Raw genomic sequence first — 19,456 nt, forward strand, 5'->3', positions numbered from 1 at the left:
GCCCTAGGCTTCCCACTGTTGGTGTGTCATTCCTGATATGACTATGTATTTTGTTAACAACCATTTTAACAAATGAATGTTTCGTCCCACTTTCCCTGTACAAGGAGTGCCATGTATACTGGATAGTGAACATGCAACAGAACTGGGAAAATATAATTATGCATTATTACTAATACTGATTATCTTCAGACACCGAATCTGCAAATGAGCCGATTTGAAGATGTAATTATTTTTAACGCACTCACAAACTTGCCTGTTGCGCATATAGTTGAGGAAAGTGATGCATATTGGTGGTGTAGACCTGAAGCTTTGGTTGATTTGCATGAGTGAGCCGTGGCTCGGTGTAATCTGATCTGATCTGTCTGGAGGTTGCTGTGAGTTTATTGAAGGTAACTGGTCTGAAATTACATGCTTAGTTTAAGGTTTAAGGCTATCAGTAGTTTATTTTGTGTTAGGTTGTGTAGCTACTGGCTGTACCATTTCTGTTGCTGATAAATATTAATAGCTACTGCTCTCAACTTGTGGGCCTAAATGTCTTACAGACTTTTCAGTGCTTTTGTGAATGAACACAGTATTAAGTGTGCATTTCTCACATGGTCAAACCCACCTGGGAATGACACTATAAATTCTGGAAAAATAAATTTCAGTGATAGCTGAGCGTGTTGTAATTTCCTACCTAACCAGTAGATGGCAGCACTGAGAGGGGCAAAGAGCAGGTGTTGGTAAGGGAGTTCCTAATGGGTTCTTCGGCTTTTTATTGGAGATGGGTGGTTAACTTCATCCTGCAACAAATATTTTGTTCTTGTACTGTACCCACCCAGCTTGGTAAAACCTAAAGACTGTTCCCCAATCTGGGGCTTTTGATAGACAAAGTGCATGTGATGTGTGCTGTTAAAAAAAAAAAAAAAACTACCTTTGCTTGCCTTTGGTTATGATTCGCTAAGTATACCTTGTACATTTCCATGATTACTGGATCAAAGCATCATTCATTTTACAAGTTCTATAGCCACGTCCTAAAGCCTATTACTTAGCTGATTCCCTTTCTTTGCTCATGTAGTAGTGTTGGCTATCTGTGGTTTAGGCCTCGCATGTGGTGTATATTTGTCCTTGCTAGAAGCCAAGTTACACAGCAAACGCAGGCCCTTGATATTGTAACAGTTGTTCCATTCATTGCTGTTTAACAGTGCCCTGTGTTAATCATTCCTTAAGTGATTTTTGGCCACTAGGGTCAGAAGGAGACCAAGCCTAGTGCTTATTATATTTTAGTGGTATGTCAGCAAGCGATTTGCTTACACATCCAGCAGAAACAGAGTTTCATGAGCATTCCAGTAGAGTCTTTGTGACCATCTGATGAATGTAAGTACAGTATTGTTTTAAGCCAAGGTTGGGTACACTAACTTCACGACCAGACTATATGTCTCTTTTGGGTTATCCACATACTCTACTTTCCTCACCAGCCACTTGTCAACTTTGGCTCTCAGCAGTTTTGCACGAGTTCGACAACCCACAGTCAATATGAAATGATCATGTACTAGGGGCTACCCATGGTTTGGACTGTATACAGTGAGTTAAAAGCAGCTGTATAAAGCTGCAGAATGGGGTGTAGATTCTCACTGGGGTTATCAGCATTCATTGCCCTTTAACATAACAAGGAGCTGTGTGATTCAGTGTTTTTAAAATATATTGCTTTATGCAGCTTTAATGCACTACAGATTGTTCTGTGCCTAAAGGTGTATTTTGTAGCAAAAGAAGAGGAAAACGATATTAATTACCAGTATATGCACTTTTTAAAAACATTTTCCAGCTACATGGACATACCTGTGTTCATGTACACATCTGAAGGTACTGCCATCAAATCTAGTTTTCATGACTTTGTAGGGTTTCCATTTGAAATAAGAATGAGTTAGTTCACAGTAAGTTAGTCGATCTGCCTTCAAGCTGGTACATGTTCAGTTATCTGACATCTACATCATAACTTTAATATAATACAAGACAGCAATTTGTCTAAGTCTTGTGACTTTCCTTTTATAGCCATATGACCTGGCGTATAAGAGGAGTACCAATAGGGAAACAGCATAGAAGTGTCAGATACTAGACCTTTTTTTATTTAATGTTTTTTATTTTCATAGCTTGTGTCTTTGGCACTCCTTGGGAGCATAGTGGGGTAGTAGATGAAATGTATAGGATCTTAACTAGTGTTGACAGACAACTACCTATAAATCATGAAAAAGCAAAATCTTGTAACAGTCTAAAACAAAAAGGCTCCATTGTAAAAGTTGGAATAGTCCATTAAAGTGGTCAGAAGTTGCACAAATGTTCATTCCTTCAGTGGGCTTTTTTGTAGTGCAGAGCCACTGAATGAATCTTAAAAATAAACTGTTTATATGTGTCTGTATTACACTGACCAAACTGAAGCAGTAGAAAATCAAACCTGTTACCATGTTCAAACAAGTTGTCTTACTATCAAGTGATGAGGAGTTTTAGTAAAAAGAGTTGAATTACAATGTATTTATTTATGTATTTATTAAGTTATGTTCAAACCTTTACAAAATATACTGTTTGAGTACACTGTATGTCTGCTTTTAATTTGCTGTTCAGTCAAAAACAAACAAGCAAACAAAAAATCTGACAAAGAAATGGCACATCCATTTGTGTTAAATCAACTAGGCTGCTGCTGTTTTGAGTAGGAGGCAGAATGTGTTAAATTACACAGTATCTATTTTTTTATTTTGAAATTTTGTCAAAGGCTATGGTTTTGCTGTTGCTGCCAGACCAATAAAGGTGAAAATAGTAGACATTCCTATCTGTGTAGTTGCTTTTATGAAACATGTGTTTATCTCTAGCAACTATCACTGTTTATTCAGCCTTCAGGTCTACACCAGGAAACAAATTTAATCTGTCTTTGGGCAAGATAGTTGGATATCTAGCATGATGGTTTGGTATATGAGTGATTTTTTGAAATATATTTAATGTGTAGAAATCACAGTATGTGAAACTTGTATGTGTTTTGTTTAGTTTTCTATCTGATATATAGATCAATTTTGGCTGCTCCTTAGAGAGAAATGATCTCAAATGAGGCCCAAAAATGTGGGACTCTATTATCATTGTCCTTATGAGCATATTCCATATCTGGCTAAAGGTCTGCCTCTGAGGGTTGCTCCAGAAAGATGACAACACTGAATGCTTTGCAACAAATATGGAAACAAAGTAAAGATTTAATTTTCAGGTGTTTGTCTCGGAGCCAGCAGATGGCTGTTTAGTGGGTATTTTGTAGGTACAGTAACAGCCCTGCCTTTCCTTTACTGCCCATGGGAGTTAATACTCACCATTATGTCTTCTCTTGGTGTGAAGAGTATCCTCATTATAGAGCCTGATCCTTTTCTTCTTGGTTTTAAATTGGCCTTTGAAATTCATACACTCAACCTTTAGACGGCAGGGAGCTTTGAAATAGCTATAACCACACATCTCTAGCCAGTAGTTTAGTGGAGAGAGGAAGGGGGGGGATACTGGAAGAAGACTGAAAATAAGAACAGCAGATTGGGGAAAGGAAATGGGTGGAGAGAGGGAAAATGTTGGGTAAATGAGGAGGGTTATGGAAGAATCAGGAGAGAAAAGATGAAGATCAGTAACTGCAAGGATAAAAACAGCTTCTTGAGCATTTCTGAAATGGCATTAAATCTGAAAAAGGTAATTAAAGGTTATTTATTTATGGTAATTTTTTAAGCAAACATTTTTAATACAAAATAAAGATCCCACAGCCTTTTTCACCACTTAAATAAGACATTTTGTATTTTCACAGTTGTTATCTTTTTACATTTACTTAAGTTTTATGCATCACTATATAAACAGAAGAGAACCATTCTGAATTGGTATATATTGCACTGTAACCTTTCTATCAAGCTATTTATGCACAATGCTGTGAAAACATTCAATGCATCAAAAAAAGGTTGTCTTGCATAAAGCTATAGCACTGTTTTAATATACACTTTGTGTAGATCAAGTGTATTATGTTTTCGTGCCAGCGGCCATTTGTAAAATCAGTTACAGCAGTTTTTAGATGCCTTACCAGTTTTTCCCTTATATTTTATATCTAGTTTTGGTACAGTGGGAGCATGGTTTTGTGGTAGTTAGTGCTGTTGCCTCACAGCAAGAAGGTTTTGAGTCCAGGCTGACCCGGGGCCTTTCTGTGCGAAGTTTGCATGTTCTCCCTGTGCCTGTGTGGGTTCTCTCTGGGTACTCTGGCTTCCTCCCACAGTCCAAAGACATGTAGCTTAGGTTGATTGGCAACTCTAAATTGCCCGTAGGAGTGAGTGTGGGTGTGTGTGGTTGTTTGTATACATGTCAGCCCTGTGATAGCCTGGCGACCTGTCCAGGTTGTACCCCGCCTCTTGCCCAATGTCAGCAGGGATTGGCTCCAGCCCCCCCGTGACCCTGTTCAGGATAAGCGGTATAGATAATGGTACAAAAATCTGTATTTGTTCTTCATACCACTGTTCACCCAAGCCAATTGCAGTTTCCCTGTTCAGGCCTGCTCAATGTTCATGGCTGACGCAACATCAGGAATTCCCTTTTGTTTCCACAAATGGCAGCACTTGCCTCACGTCCTCTTTTGCTTTCCATCGTGCCACTCTCCACCTCGTCTTTCCAACCTGATTGAGAATGGATTACCTGGCCCTCTTTTGAGGTGGTGAAGTCATAATTGAAGAGGTAGTGTCTGTGTGCTAATATTGGAGTGTTGCGGTGCCAACCAAAAGCCTTTGATGGTGTAAGAAGGACAGACTCGCACCATCACACCCTCATACATTTTGCATGGCCTCAGTCCGTCTTTGAAAACGTGGTCTGCAACCCGATACCTGACAGGTCGCCATAGCTTTGTCATAGCTGATTGTGTGTCTTTACAAAAAGTTTGCAGCATTGCAATGTTTTAAATATTTATTTAGATAGAGGTTACACCCATTTCAGTGGTTCTGTGAGATTCTACAGCTTTGAGCTACACGTAGAGCGTTGATGTCAGCAAAGGATCCTCAAGTCATTAGGACTCGTTGTCTATGTGCCATAAATGTCTGCACCAAATTTCATGGTAATCCATTTATAAAAACTAAAATGTCAGTGTTATGGTGGAGGTAAAGGGAAAAGTTGGTGGATCACCAAAGTCAATAGGATTCATTCTCCACGGATAATAAATGTCTGCACAGAATTACTGTATATGGTAATCCATTCAGTAGTTGTTGAGATATTTCAACCTGGACTGAAGTGGTGCACCAACTTTCTGACAGGCCATCATTGCCAACCCTAGAGCCTCTAGCATTACTAATAAGTGAGCGTGCCTGCTGTTCTTCACTAACAAGCACATACTTACATTATCAGCTTATATACCACAATTGTATTCTGGCTCTGTGGGTTTAAAGTGTTGGTTAAAAACAAAAAACCACAGTGAAGGTAGCTGTTGTGACAAGGCGAGTTACAATACTCGTGTTATAGTTGCTTTGGGATTTCTGCACCAAACTGCCTCCTTGTTTGATGGCATCTTTGTTGTAGTTTGAATGTACAGAAAGTTATCCATTAAAGAAAAACTTTGATAATTTTTAAAGGTTTTAATAATGACATAAATGGTAGTTTATCTTATGACCCTTTATGCATCTTGTATAAAGAAACTATCATTCATTCTCCTGCAACAGTCTCCCTCAAATTCCAGTACTGCTTGTTTTTCCAATCCTTACACTGGGTCAGACGTTGGGACACAGACAGACGTTTTCATTGCTTTCACTTAACATATGTCACCAATTTTAAAATTAATTGCACCTTTCGACTACATAGATGATTATTTTTATGAAATTACTTTCAGTAGTGGAATATCCATTTAATAAAAAAAAAAAAAATCCCGAACATTTAAAACTTTTTTTTCTAGTTCTTTGAGAAAATCTTTTTTGTTTGCGCTCATCCACGATTATGGGATAAAACATTGCTTACTCGACTTGTTTTGCTTATTTACCATCAGCAACAAAAATTTAAAGTATCACATTGTTGCAGTCAACATCTATAGAGATTCAGAATTATTGCCTTTCCTGTTGCCCAATCTAGTAACAAAAGAGTTAACAGGTTCAATCTCGACAGTGGACCTGAATTCTATCAGAGTCCTCCAGAGAAAGCATTTCCATTTCACCAGTGGACCTGGTGATTGCCATAGGTAGGTAGTGGCCACTTGACTGAGAGCTTTTTCTTCCATCTAGCCTAAGTGCTTGGACTCTCCCACATGTGCACATTGGTTTCACAGGTTAAAAGGAATGCTCAGCATTCCACTTTCAGTTTGAAAAATTCTGATTCTGCACTTTTTTCCTTATTGCCCGTTTATTCTCTGTTGTGTCATTTCTCTCTTTTTGTCTTGGGTAATGCTGACTGCACAGCAGAAAACCACTTCGTGAAATCCCACCTCGCCCTTGAGCACAATAGCATCTCTATGGCTAACAACAACTATGAAAACCAATTTAGGTCAGGGTTGTTACTGGTCTGCTTGGCCTGTGATGGGACCAGATTGGCTATGTTGCTGATTTGGCTTGTGATCGGACCAGATATTACTTATTAGCCTGGTATACGTATATCCTATAAATGTCTTGTGACTCTATGGATCATATTCATTTTTCACTGCTCTTACATTCCACCTTTGTTATACAGATGCAGGTGAATGAGGTCTCATATAAAACAACAATATATTGGGCAGGCCTGGCCTCCCACAGCTGCTAAAATAACCATGATTTTTATATCAATCATTTCAAGCTTGACTTCAGACTGACTCAAAAGCTATCATGGAAATTAGCACTCTGACATGGCCATTATATTTAACTGCATAGGGGTTTATTTATGGTAAATACTCCAGGTTGAAATATATCAGCATCTTTCTACTAAAAGCTGTTTGGAGGTTAGAGTTGTTTGTGCCTGCTGTTTTTGTGACTGAGTTTTAGACCATAAGAATTAAGACATTTTAGAGATTGTCTTAACTCATTACGCGTTTAGATTTAGGTTCCAGTTAGGGTAAAGGGTAGCCATGTTGCTGTAATGCTTCAGGGTGTGGGCTAGGGAGTGCATTACATCATAAATAATGCAAGCCCTCATAAAAATAGTTACATAAACCTGTGTGTGTGTGTGTGTGTGTGTGTGTGTGTGTGTGTGTGTGTGTGAGAATGCCAGGCTCCTCCGTGACTGGGCCCAGCTGTCACACTGGACAAACACACTCGAAACACTGAAGGGGCATCAGCATAAGATTAATGCGTTACATGAACACAGAAAGACAAGTATTGGCAATACGGTGGATGTATTGTAGAAACTAAAACCATATAGTAATATCCTTTTAGAAGCAATGATACCTGGTCCTAAACAAGTAGCTGTCACAAAACTTTCACTAGACCAACTACATTTTGTGTTTGTTTTTTTTTAAGGTGATATAAAACTCTTTTTACAGACAACATTGTTTTAATGGTAACTGTCAATGCTGAGGTGAAGCCTAGAAGTATTCAGTATTTAACTACAGTATTAGAGAGGATTAGATTAACAGCACCCACATCAGGAGCTGAACTGAGCAGCCAGTTATTGATTCACTTCACCGTCTGTAATAATCATTAAATGTGTGATTGACAAACTGCGGCAGTGACCTGCTGCGTCTCTCCTCCGCCTTTCCAGTGTCTCCATGCCTCATGGTCAGAATCACTGAATATTTTAGCACCAGCAAATAGACAGGAAGGAGGTCCAAATATTTAATTCAAATTATTATATACCTGATTTGAGATTTTGGTAAGTTAAAACAAAAGCTAAATTTACCACAGCTTATACCACTATATTTATTTACTTGAGCCTGTCAGGATAAAGATTCAGATATGTGCAACATCTTTTTTATTACCTGCCTTAAAGCAAATAAGCAGCATTAGCAGTTTTTGCTCATTAGTGGCAGGTGGTCACGTTTTCTGCCGTTTCAGAACCAAAACAATGGAGGTGACCCGGTGTAACTTGTGTATTTGTTGCAGCTTTTAAATAATGATGAATGAAGTGTTTATTAAAGTGTCACAGGTTATGCTGGCCAGAATTGTACGTTGCAGTTACGTGGCCATTTGGCAACACAGTTGCTCCAATCTTAGTTTTAGTGTTTCTGTTATGTGGTTTATCATCATTTTAGTGATCTGGTTGCTGACTCTCAATATTTCAGTAAATGCTTCACATTGGTGACAATTCAAATGCTTATCCTACAAGGTCAGTCATAAAATAAAGCATGAAATAAGTCAGTCAATATGGAAACGTGTTTATGGCTTGTATATAGCTTGTACACAGAGGACATGTCACTTGTGTTCTTAGTTGTCTCACACATGTGATGGAACAGATGAATTTCTGTTATAGCTAATACAAATGTATAAACAGGTCACGTAACAGATGACATTTTACCGGCATTGTACAGGACATTTATAGCTGTGACCTTTAAACAAGTTTTAAGTCTATTTATTTATTGTATGTAACTAAGTGCATTAGCCTTTGTGTGGCCGCAGAACTCTGCCCCCAAAACACAATCTGTGAAGGCAGTGACAGAGGACAGAGGCTGATATACAACCTTGTGTCAACACAGAAGGGTTGTAGTTACTTTGCATTAATACTTCTCGTGTGTGTGCACTCTGTATTTGGTGTGTTGACGCTGTACCTCCACAATAAAGTGAAAAGTTGAAATTTTAAGGGAGTTGCTAACTGTTAGCTGTTAAATCCCAGGGGTGACTGTAGCTCAGGAGGGAAGGTGGGTCGTCTCCTAAATGTATATTCGCTGATTCTATCCCCAGCTTCTTCACTCTATATGTCAAAGTGTCCTTGAGCAAGACGCTGAACCCCTATGTGCTCTTTGTGATGTCACCAGTGTGAGAATGGGAAATAATGTCCCAATGAACTAGTGGTTGGGGTGCAGTGCTCCCACTCCTGTGGCCCGGGTTTGAGTCAGGGTTGCGTCAGGAAGGGCATCCGGCGTAAAACACGTACCAAATGTCAATATGCAAATCGTCACTGTGACAATTTGCTGTGGCGACCCCTAACTGGAAAAAGCCAAAGGTGACATTCATTCATTCACTTTGAGCGCATAGCAATGCATAGAAAAGCGCTATATAAGACCCTTTACCAAATTTGAGAGAGAGCCACGATGTATCATAATGTACAATGCTACAGTAGAGATCCTACATTTGTTTTTTAGTTGCATATAAAATAAACTGAAATTCAGTCAGTGTACTCTAGCTGTACACTCAGTCATTCTGTGTATGTATGGTGGATAAGACTGCCAACTATCCAGTACCATATCCCTGATCACAACCGAGTGTCTCCATCGTCTCTCTGGTTCTTCCAAGCTGAACGTCAGGACTTAAGAGGCAGTGTGTCGCTATGGAAACCCTCAGTTTGAAGAAGCATCAAGGATTTTGAGAGTTTATTTGAAGTTTATAAATAGGATGCAATTAAACTGGATTTTAGAATTGGCTCCAAAATAGCAAGCTCTGCATTATTCATCTGTGTGCCCTTTTATTTTGAAGATGCAACCAAACAAAAGTGGAGGCAGCAAAGGACCACACTGGTCAAATGTGGTGGTCAGTGTGTGTTTTTCATGTCTGCATCTCACTACTGTACAGGCTTTTTCTTTCGCACTAGTAAAAAGTGTGTTGAAGGACACAAACAGCCCGCTGCAGACACAGCAGTTCACATTAGTTAATATATATCCATCAGAATCCTCTGTCTTCTCATGGACCTGAGTGTCTGACCTGCCAAGTCACCTCTATTATCCCTTGGGGTCTTGTGTCCCCACATAACAAAATCTCAACTCATATCCTCCACTAAAACCACAACACACAGAAAATGTCAGATACCTTGGGGGATGCAGTTTGTCCACTGACCTCACTTAACGAAGCTGTGCATGTGTGTGTGCGTGTGCCTGGTATTATCCAGATTGTGGAGACTGAAACCAGTTCACACAGGCACAGTATGTGGGATGCGACCTCTGTCGTGGGGATAAGATGCTGGTCCTCCCCTAAGGGTTAGGTGTTAGGCAAGTAGCAGCGAGGTTAGGGTAAATCTCCAAGAAATAAATCAATGTAAAGTTCCTTTGAAGAATAAAAACAGATGTGTGCACGTGTGCGTGTTAGCACACAATGTGTTGGCATGACTAGCATGAGTGAGGGCCTCACTCATGCTAGTCAGAGAACTGTAGTTATATAAATATCCCACACTTTTATTAATGGAAAAGAGGCTTCCCTGAGCTCATTTTAGGGTTTCACCCATTCCATTAAATTCAGTTTTATTTGTATAGCACCAAATCACAACAAAAATAATCTCAGGACACTTTACATAGCAAGGTCTAGACCCTATTGTTGTTGTTAGAGGAAAAACCCAGTAAATCCCCTTTGAACAAGCACTTTCTTTGATAAATTACCTAATCATTTACTGATTTTGTTGATTCATTTTCTGGAGACTAGTTGTTTCATTTAAAAAGAGAAAAAAAAGATTTTAATCTAATTTACTGATCCTAATAACAGCTGTGTTACTCCTTTGTTGTGTCTGCTTGTCATCAGTTTCACTGGTAACAAAAACTGTAAATGTTTTTACTTTCTGACTGCACTCCCAACTCGGCTGACTTAAATGCAGACCCAGCCCAATGATTAAAATGCCACAGCAGCGATACAGAGACAGATGTATTTGCAATCTTCCAGACGGGCCAACTGCCCCTCCAAACCCCCACCCTCAACCCTCCAGGGAAGCCTCCAGAAATGTCCTCACCAGCAACCAAGGACAAAGGCCTCAGGGGGACCTGGTTTTTAATTGCTGGACTGCCGTACTCTGAATATCACACCAATCGATCATCTCAGTGTCCCACTGAAATAAAGGGAAAGTAACAGTGTTTGGGGAAGCCATGTGTCTCAGCAGAGAAGGGTGGTGTCATTATCATACCTGTTTGTCTAGACTTTGAAGTTAAGAGTACAGTGTGTGGGGGGGATATTCTTTTAGATTTAGCGCCTTTCTTTGGAATTTTTGGCTTTGGATACCAAATCTTCATTAGTCAGGGCTTGATCTTGTTCTTCTAGCATCAGCTAAATTCCTAAGGTGTTAAAATTGAATCTAATGTCAGAAAAAAAAGAGGACACAGTTCACACTGGGTTTAAAACTGTATTAATGGCTAATTGAGTTGATATAGAAAGATTATGCCTCCTTCAATCATCTGGATTTTCATCAAACTTTTGTTTTTAGGGAAATGATCATTAATGGCAGACCTCTGAAATGCCTAGAAAGCATTTTATATTTACCTGCACAGAAAGGTTTCCTGACCAGTAACATGATAGGCTATGCAAGCTTACTGCTCAGCTAAGAGAAACCAGGTCGCAGGCAGTGCTGTTTTTCTCAGAGGCTCACTGACGAGTTTGGTTTATGCTTCCTCTGCACCTTCTTCCTTGTCAGTTCTTTCATAATAATACCACCTGAGGAAGATGCCTTGAGTCTCTAATGGCAAGCAGCAGGATGTAGATGTAACATTACTTTATTCTAAAATTGCCAAAGTCACTGTTTCATTCTTATTTGTCATGTTGTCTCTCATCTTTAGTTTCTGAGGTTTTACCTAGGTTTTTTGTGATCCAAACACAGCCTGTCACCTCCAATATCGACTTTCTATTGAGGGAGCTGTCATATATATACCGAAGGTGAAGAGGCTAGCTAATTTACTGGCTGTCAGTCAATCAGCTACCACTTTCCTCTTGCTTTCTCCTTGGACCACCGACACTCTCTTGGTTTGTCTGTAAGTCATTTCTCCATCCTTTCTTATTTGTCTAAATTCTCTGCATTCTGTTTCTACCTTCTTCTGTCTTTTTTCTCTTTCTTCCTTTCCTCTCCCTTCTTTTATGTCTATCATGCATTTTTCTCCTAATGTTTTGTCAGATGTTCATATCACTCTTTAAATGGATCTTTTCCATTTAAATATGTTTAATGTCTCTAACAAAGCAAACTATGCTGCTCTACAGTCAGTCAGTTCTGAGACTGAGTTCATGTCAGCTCTTGCCTGGAGGAGCTCCAGTGTGCAGCCCTGCAACAGACGTGCTCTCTAACACACCATCCTGCATTCTCTAACATGGCCCATAATGTGCCACTCCCCGCTCATGCTGAAGCCAGGCTCAGATGGCACAGCAATTGCTTTTGTTCCCTCATTCCTCTCAGAGACGGTGTTGTTTAAGTGCATTGAATTTATTCAGTTGATCCACTCTGGTGGGGTCAAAAGGGGGCTATCATTCTGAATGAAAAATAGGATCAATAATTAGATTTGACAGTATATGGAGATGAGTAACACATAAATGGCAATGTAATGATTTAGCTTTAGGAGTGTGTTTAACAATAAAACCTGCTTTGAACACCCTCTTTATTGGACTGTTTATTGGACAGTGGTGATACATTACTAATTACAGTTTAAAGATTCTTTCTCAAGAAGAAACACTGAATAATTGAATGGGATGAAAATGTGAAAATATTGAATGCTTATACACTACACTCTCAGTTGCTAAAATCCTGTGCTGGCTTAGCACAGCTGTGACCCTGTAATCTCTCCTCCTTCAGCTGTCACACTTCAAACACCAGCAACTTGCTTCAGCCAGTTGTTGAGAATATTCAAGATAAAGAAATTTCACTGTGTTCAACGAAACTGATTTATTTGTATTACTTTGTGGTTGTTCAGAGATAGAATGAGCAAATGAATGCCTTACACATTATAGTTCATCATCACATTAATGCAAAATAAAAATGTAAAATTGCCACCTTGTGTGTTGATTGGCAGCATGGACCCAGAGAAACTAAAGGGCTCACTACCACAGTAATATTTTGGAGATGTCTTCATGTAATAGAAAGTACAATTACAACTTCACGGTTGTATGCCTCAGCCAACCAGTCAAATTCACGGGTATGGGACAGAAATGAGGTCACTGACCACCAAAATCTAATTAGTTCATCTTTGAGTCCAAGTGGACACTTGTGCCAAATTTGAAGAAATTCCCTCAAGGTATTCCTGAGATATCACGTTTACAATGGGCTAGATGGACGTACGGACAGACACCCTGAAAACATAATGCCTCTGGCCACGGCTATTGCCAGCGCGGGGGTATAAAATCAATGGCGGTGTGTTTCCTATCTCAGGTGGACATTTTATTGGTGATAAACATGTTGCTAACCAGCTATGGACTTGGTTATCTTATCCAGTTATCACTGTCTCTCTACAGAATGGCAGTTATTGGACTTGATAAGTAAAACATTTAGGTTTTTCTTGAGCTGTGCTCCCTGTGTAAGGGTTTTGTAGCCACAGTTTGACTTAATATTGAGTAGTCAGTCTTTATGGTTGCCTCCAGTGGTTTAAGGCTATGCTGGGCTGTCACATCAGGACTCGTCTGAACCTGGCGTATTTCACTCCCACCTCATAGGTTTAGCAAAGCATGGCTGCCTCTCTGTTGAGGAGCTCACCAGCCGGCACCCGGGAGTTACATAACACTGTCAGACAAGAAGGATAACTTGAGACATCACAGCTCTCTCCAGTATGAGAAAGATCAATCTGCTTCTAAGATTCTTCATATACATTTTTGCATTTTAATCATTTAGCTACTAGTGTGAGAATGTGAGAGCAGGTAGGTGGTTTATAATGCTGTTCAAGGACATTTTGACAGGACTAACTGCTGTTGATGGGACAGACAGACTGACTCATGCTTCTGAAGCAACATGCTGACACCTTGTCCTCCTGCTCCTCCTCAGCATCATTTTTCTGGCTTTAATCCACTTTGTCACTGTTCTGAATTGTTTAGATTATATTCAGGACTTGCCATGATTTGTAGTGTTTGGTTATAAGGCATTCAGTAACTGAAACCTACAGTAAATATCACTTACATTATTGGCACTAAATATGGCTAAGTATGTCAGACCTGCTAATGGTAATAATTCACTATTCCTAAGATGGAAGCCGTTTTATATTGAAATGTACTAACCGAGATTTTGGCTCTAGCTAGTTATGCCAAGGGGCTAACAATGTCAGAGCAAATGTGCCTGCCTGTTCCAGTTCATTAAGTACTGCAGCATTATAGTGAGTAAACAGTTAAAAGAGACATTTCATCATTTCATGCTCAACAGTCACCAACAGGTCTCGCTGCTTGCAGACAACCTCAAAAAGTCAGTTAAACTGTCCATAATGTCAGAGGTCTCGTTTACTCTGGGTCACTGACGTCCATTCTCATCCCATGCACCATGTTTTCTCTTACAAATGTCAGAATCCAATATGCATTATTTGTTCTAAAAAAAGACCCCACAACATTACATTTTATTTTTGATGAATAATCTTTTAACTACTTTTGTATATGCTGTTCTGTGAACATATCCTTTCATTCTTATGTATGCACCATTGATAACAAGTGATGTGAGACTGGAACTCCACTTGAAACTCCACTTTTCCCTTATTTAGTGCCAAAGTCCTTGAGTCCTGATTGTGTTCCACAGGGTGCTTTAATGGTAGATTCAGTGCAGGTACAGCATGGTATTCTGTCACTGGAAAAACTGTCTATCTGACACTGTGGAGACTTGCAGCAAGATAACATGGCTAGACTTTACTAGTCACCAATGTCAGCTAGCCTCAGACGAGTGACCTGTGGCCATGAAGGTCCCTGTTTCATCTTTTGTCTCTGTGGAGGTACTGTAGGACGAGGCTACTGTAATGGAGTTTAACAGCCAGCTAGGCAAACGGTTAGTAGACAGACCTGTCAGCTACACGATGAACTCTGCTGCAAACTCAGCTTCTGGAATAATTGGTTTTATCATAAAATGACAGATGTTAACTGGTATTGCCTTTGAGCTTCATATAAATGAAAGCACATTACCCAAGGCAGTGATTAACATCTAAAATACCCCTCATCAAGCATTTGCCCTTTTACTGCTCTCCTCTCCTAGTATTGCAGCAGAAGCAGTTTAGTTTCAGTAACTGGGGCTTGTCCTTTCTCACATATTGTCACTAGAACTGAAAACCGCTCAACACACTGCATTCAGTTTGGCATCATCAAAGTTATTTCGTTTTCTTATCATTATTATGTGTACTTATATTTGTTTGCTGTTAGTTAATACGCCTGCTGTTCTGTTTATACCTGCAACTTACAGTATGATTACTTTGATTATTAGTTGTTATTTTTGATATTCAATTAGCCATGTACTATTTAAAATGTCAGAAAATAGTAGATTTGAATTTCCCAAGGCCTAAGGAAACGTCTCTCACACACACACACACACACACACACACACACAAGCGAGCAATACATTGGATTTGGACAGATGGTGGACAGTGTCGATGTAATCCCAGTTTGTGCTAATGCTTTTTAATCACTCAGTATGTATTATGTCAGAATACTGAGAGAGCCTGTGCTGATGTGCACAATTTCTGCTCATTTGTGTACAGGTGAAGTATTATTCTGTGTGTTATAGTTTTGCATATAGTTATTTTTGTTTGTATGTGTGAGTAAAAATTGATATATGTCTTGTTGCAGTGCATTCAACAGTTTATTATTTTATGTATTTTTATTTATTTTGCATAATCAGACTGTGGTGCATGCCCTTATGAATATGTATACTACTGTATATAGTTCTGTTGCACACAGGCTTTGGTCAGACAGGCTCTATAGGTCTGCCTTGTCACTCCTGTGGGGCAGATTACCAAAAAGTGCTGGTTTTGCCAGTCAGAAAGGGTACAAACAGCCTTCCTGTTAAAGGTTGTGAACAATCATCGCACCCTAAACTGCCACCTACTTTTTTTAGTAACTAAAAGATCAAAAGAATGAAAACCAAGAGGATTACCTGCAGTCAAGAATAGCCTTTTCTTCAGCTGTCATACCGCCTCTCCTACCCTGGTCTTATTGCAGCCACAGATCCTCTGTCCTCCTTCTCTTACCCCTGTCTGGAAATGGAACCAACACATCACTAACAGCCCTCTAGATCCCCCCGACTGTCTCATCCGTTCATTCACCTTTGCCTGTTATACCCATTATAATGATTACACTGATACATATGTGAACATCACTGCCACACCTCAGGTCTGAAACTTTTTAGCATGTTTGCCTTCCTCATTGAAAATGTGAGAAGAGGTAAATATTAGGAAAACACATGGAAGTGGAAAGAGAGGAGGAAAATGAAATAGAAAAGAGAATAGCAAATGGAAGACACAGGGAATATATAATAGGGAAGAAAGGGAAATAGAGAAATCAGAAAAAGAGACTTCAGGGTAGGAAATGAAGTAGAAAAGAGGGCGGAATATGGAAGTAGAAAATGGACGAGATAAATGAGGAGTGAAGGAAATACAGCATGTAGGGGAAATTGAAAAGAAGAGAAAGAAAGGATTTAAGATGAGGAGGAAGGAAGGAGGGGATTAAGCAGAGGACGTCCTCTCCTCAGTTTTTGCGCTGGTTTTTGAGTAATGAGGCTGTTAATTAATAGAGGCATGCATGTTTATTAAATAAAAGTGTTTACAACTATCACTGTCAGCCAGGTTCTGATGCTGCCATGGCAATTACAGTGTCAATCATGCTTGTTATTCATGGACCAACTCATAAAGAGTAATACGTTAATTAGTAGTTTATAATTATTTTAACAGTAATGTTTTTACTCGCTGAACAACTCTTTTCGTGGTCGTTCTGTACTCTCGTTTATAAATGACAGAGACCAGGCAGTGGAAATGTTTGTTACATTCTTTTTCTGAACAAAGTAAAATTAGTCAGTAGGCATCCATAAAGTACAAGAAGCATTTCCACTATTTCTCACTTTAATTATCATTGTACTCTGTGAGGATGGATACAGATCTGTATAGAAGATGGATATGGTGTTTCAAGCTTCAGTCTAGCACTGGTTGCTAGTGGAAATGACCAGTATTGTCTCAGGTAGTTGTTAAGTCTGAATATCAGTTTAAAACCCAAAGATGCTGTATTTACAATTACATACAATACAAACACAGCAAACCCTATTTTATATTTCATCTGTATTTCATATGTTCAAATTTTTCCTATATGATCAGTCAATTATAAAAGTAGTTGCTGATTTGTTTTCTGCTGATCAAGTTGTCGATTCACTGACGAATCATTTCAGCCCTAAACATAAAATTACATTAAGTTAACACAGGCTGTTTTGGAATATACCTTTTCCAAATAGGAATCACAGTATCCACTGTTTGGTTGGTTTAGGAAATTTGTTTGGTTAAGACAGCGATGAACACACGAAGGGTAAAAAAACAATTGCTCGCAACATTACCTTCATTCCTGAAGAGCTGCTTTTTGTGTTGCAGAAGTACTGTAACGCTGTATGCATAATGAACAGTACAACACACCACCTCCACACTACAAATCTCATTAAAGCATTCAATACAGCAGTGCCAGCAGCTTCTGTCAAACCATTTGTTGTGTGTGTATGTGTGTGTGTGTGTATGTGTGTGTGTGTGTGTGTGGGGGGGGGGGGGGGAAAATGGAGAGACTTTAAGTGAAGCATTTAAACCATCCATCCATTATGTATACCGCTCATTCCTGAATAGGGTCATGATGGGACTGGAGCCAATCCCAGCTGATATTGGGCGAGAGGCCAGGTACACCCTGGTCTGTCACAGGGCTGACGCTTAGAGACAAACAACCACACACACCCACACACACTTCTATGGGCAATTTAGAGTCACCAGTCAACCTCAGCTGCATGTCTTTGGACTGTGGGAGGAAGCCAGAGTACCTGGATAGAACTCACGCAGGCACAGGAAGAACATGCAGCATTTAAACCATACACTATATATTTGTACTTTGACAAAATATGAACAATCTAGGATTCTGGCAACATGGCAAACAAGCTAAAATATTTAGCGATACAGCTGTTGAATTAAATTCAGTTATTTCCAAGTTAAAGTTACAGAAAATAAGTCGTCAAAAAAGCAAGGAAAACTAAACATTTAAGTTACAGAAATAGCCATGATTATTTATGTAACCTAGTCATATCTGTCTGATGTCTACACCTCATAGCATTTAATAAAATAATATAAAAAGGGTGCAATGTAAAAGAAACATTTTAAAATAAATATCCTACCAAAATAACAAAGGCAACAACTGAATATTATCAGCATTGCTTAATCTACAAATTATGTATTTATTTTTGATTATTTATTTTTATATAATTATTTTTGATTAATCAATACAAACAAATTTCTCCTCACCAATGCACGTGGGTAGTAGGTGGCCGACTGACCAAGACCTTTCACCATACAAACATAATACTCTGCAATGTTTTCCTCAAACATGCAGCAGACTACCTTTTCTCTCTGAAACATTCCAACTTTAATTCCCTTCTTCTTTTTGCTCAACTGTCAGGAATCGAGGAGATGAAAAAAACAAGAGAAATGACATTTCTCAGTCTCCCTCACTCTCTTTCACACACACATGCACACACACTCTCTCCCATTCTGTCTCTGATACACACAAACTCATCAAGGCCACTCAGGCTCAGGGTTGGTTTATCTGCAGCCTACAGTGGCTTGTTGGAGAATGCTGTGCTGCCAGTCTTCTCTCTGGTACTGTTTGCATTGTGTGCGAGTGTGTGTGTGAGTGACAGTGTGCATGACTGACTGTGTGTGTTAGAATAGAAAATGAGGGAGATATAGCAGAGTGCCTGTATGTGTGTTTCCGAGTGCGCCGGAAAACGAGCGGTCGTGTCCGATATATGTGTGTGTACACTGCAGTGTGTGTGGTTTAGGTAACGCAGACTAAGCGACTGAGGCCTGGGGAGGAGGAATGGGACAAAACACACATAAAGACAGAGTGACATAGCAGTGTGCTGCTGCTTTGTATCACAGCTGCAAACCAATACAGTTTATTGAGTTGAGTACAATATACTGCCTTTGTCTGCTGTATGTAAAAATCTACAAACAGATGACATGTAGGAAGTATTATCAGTGAGAATGTCATTAATTCCTGAATGCTGAGCTGAAACATTCCTTGCTTCTCTAGTCATCTTCTGAATCTATTTAGAAACAAGAGCATCTGTCTCATAACATTGTGTGTCTGAATCAAGCTGGACTTTGGCACTGTCATCGTGTAACTCGTGTTATCCATGTGTTGCAGGACTCAGCCCAGGAAAGCGTCATTACCCGGGACATCCACCGCACCTTCCCTGCACACGATTACTTCAAGGACTCAGATGGAGATGGTCAGGATTCACTGTACAAGATCTGCAAGGTGAGCCTGAGATATGACACTGAGGTTGTGGAGGGGCATCAATCTAACAATAAAGTCGGCCGTCAGAAATATCCAAACACTTTGAATTTGACTAGATCACCACCGGATTATACAGTATTTTATATTACCTAACTTTCTTCATGGCATCATGGAACAGAAGGCAAATCTCCATATAAAGTCGTTCATGCTGTCGCTGAGCGCTT

General features: G+C 39.5%; 1 protein-coding gene across 3 annotated transcripts in view; it reads left to right on the top strand.

The window, feature by feature from the left end:
• The window catches only part of rabgap1l (RAB GTPase activating protein 1-like), a 97,403-nt gene that overhangs the window by 43,886 nt on the left and 34,061 nt on the right, over window positions 1-19,456 (top strand). For all 3 annotated transcript variants that reach the window (XM_020612004.1, XM_020612002.1, XM_020612003.1), the window contains exon 14: window positions 19,140-19,253. In XM_020612004.1, the coding sequence (XP_020467660.1) occupies window positions 19,140-19,253 (114 nt within the window). The remainder of the gene's footprint in view (window positions 1-19,139; window positions 19,254-19,456) is intronic.

This window comes from Monopterus albus, unplaced genomic scaffold (assembly GCF_001952655.1).
Source record: "Monopterus albus unplaced genomic scaffold, M_albus_1.0 scaffold120.1, whole genome shotgun sequence".
NCBI classification, from domain to species: Eukaryota; Metazoa; Chordata; class Actinopteri; order Synbranchiformes; family Synbranchidae; genus Monopterus; species Monopterus albus.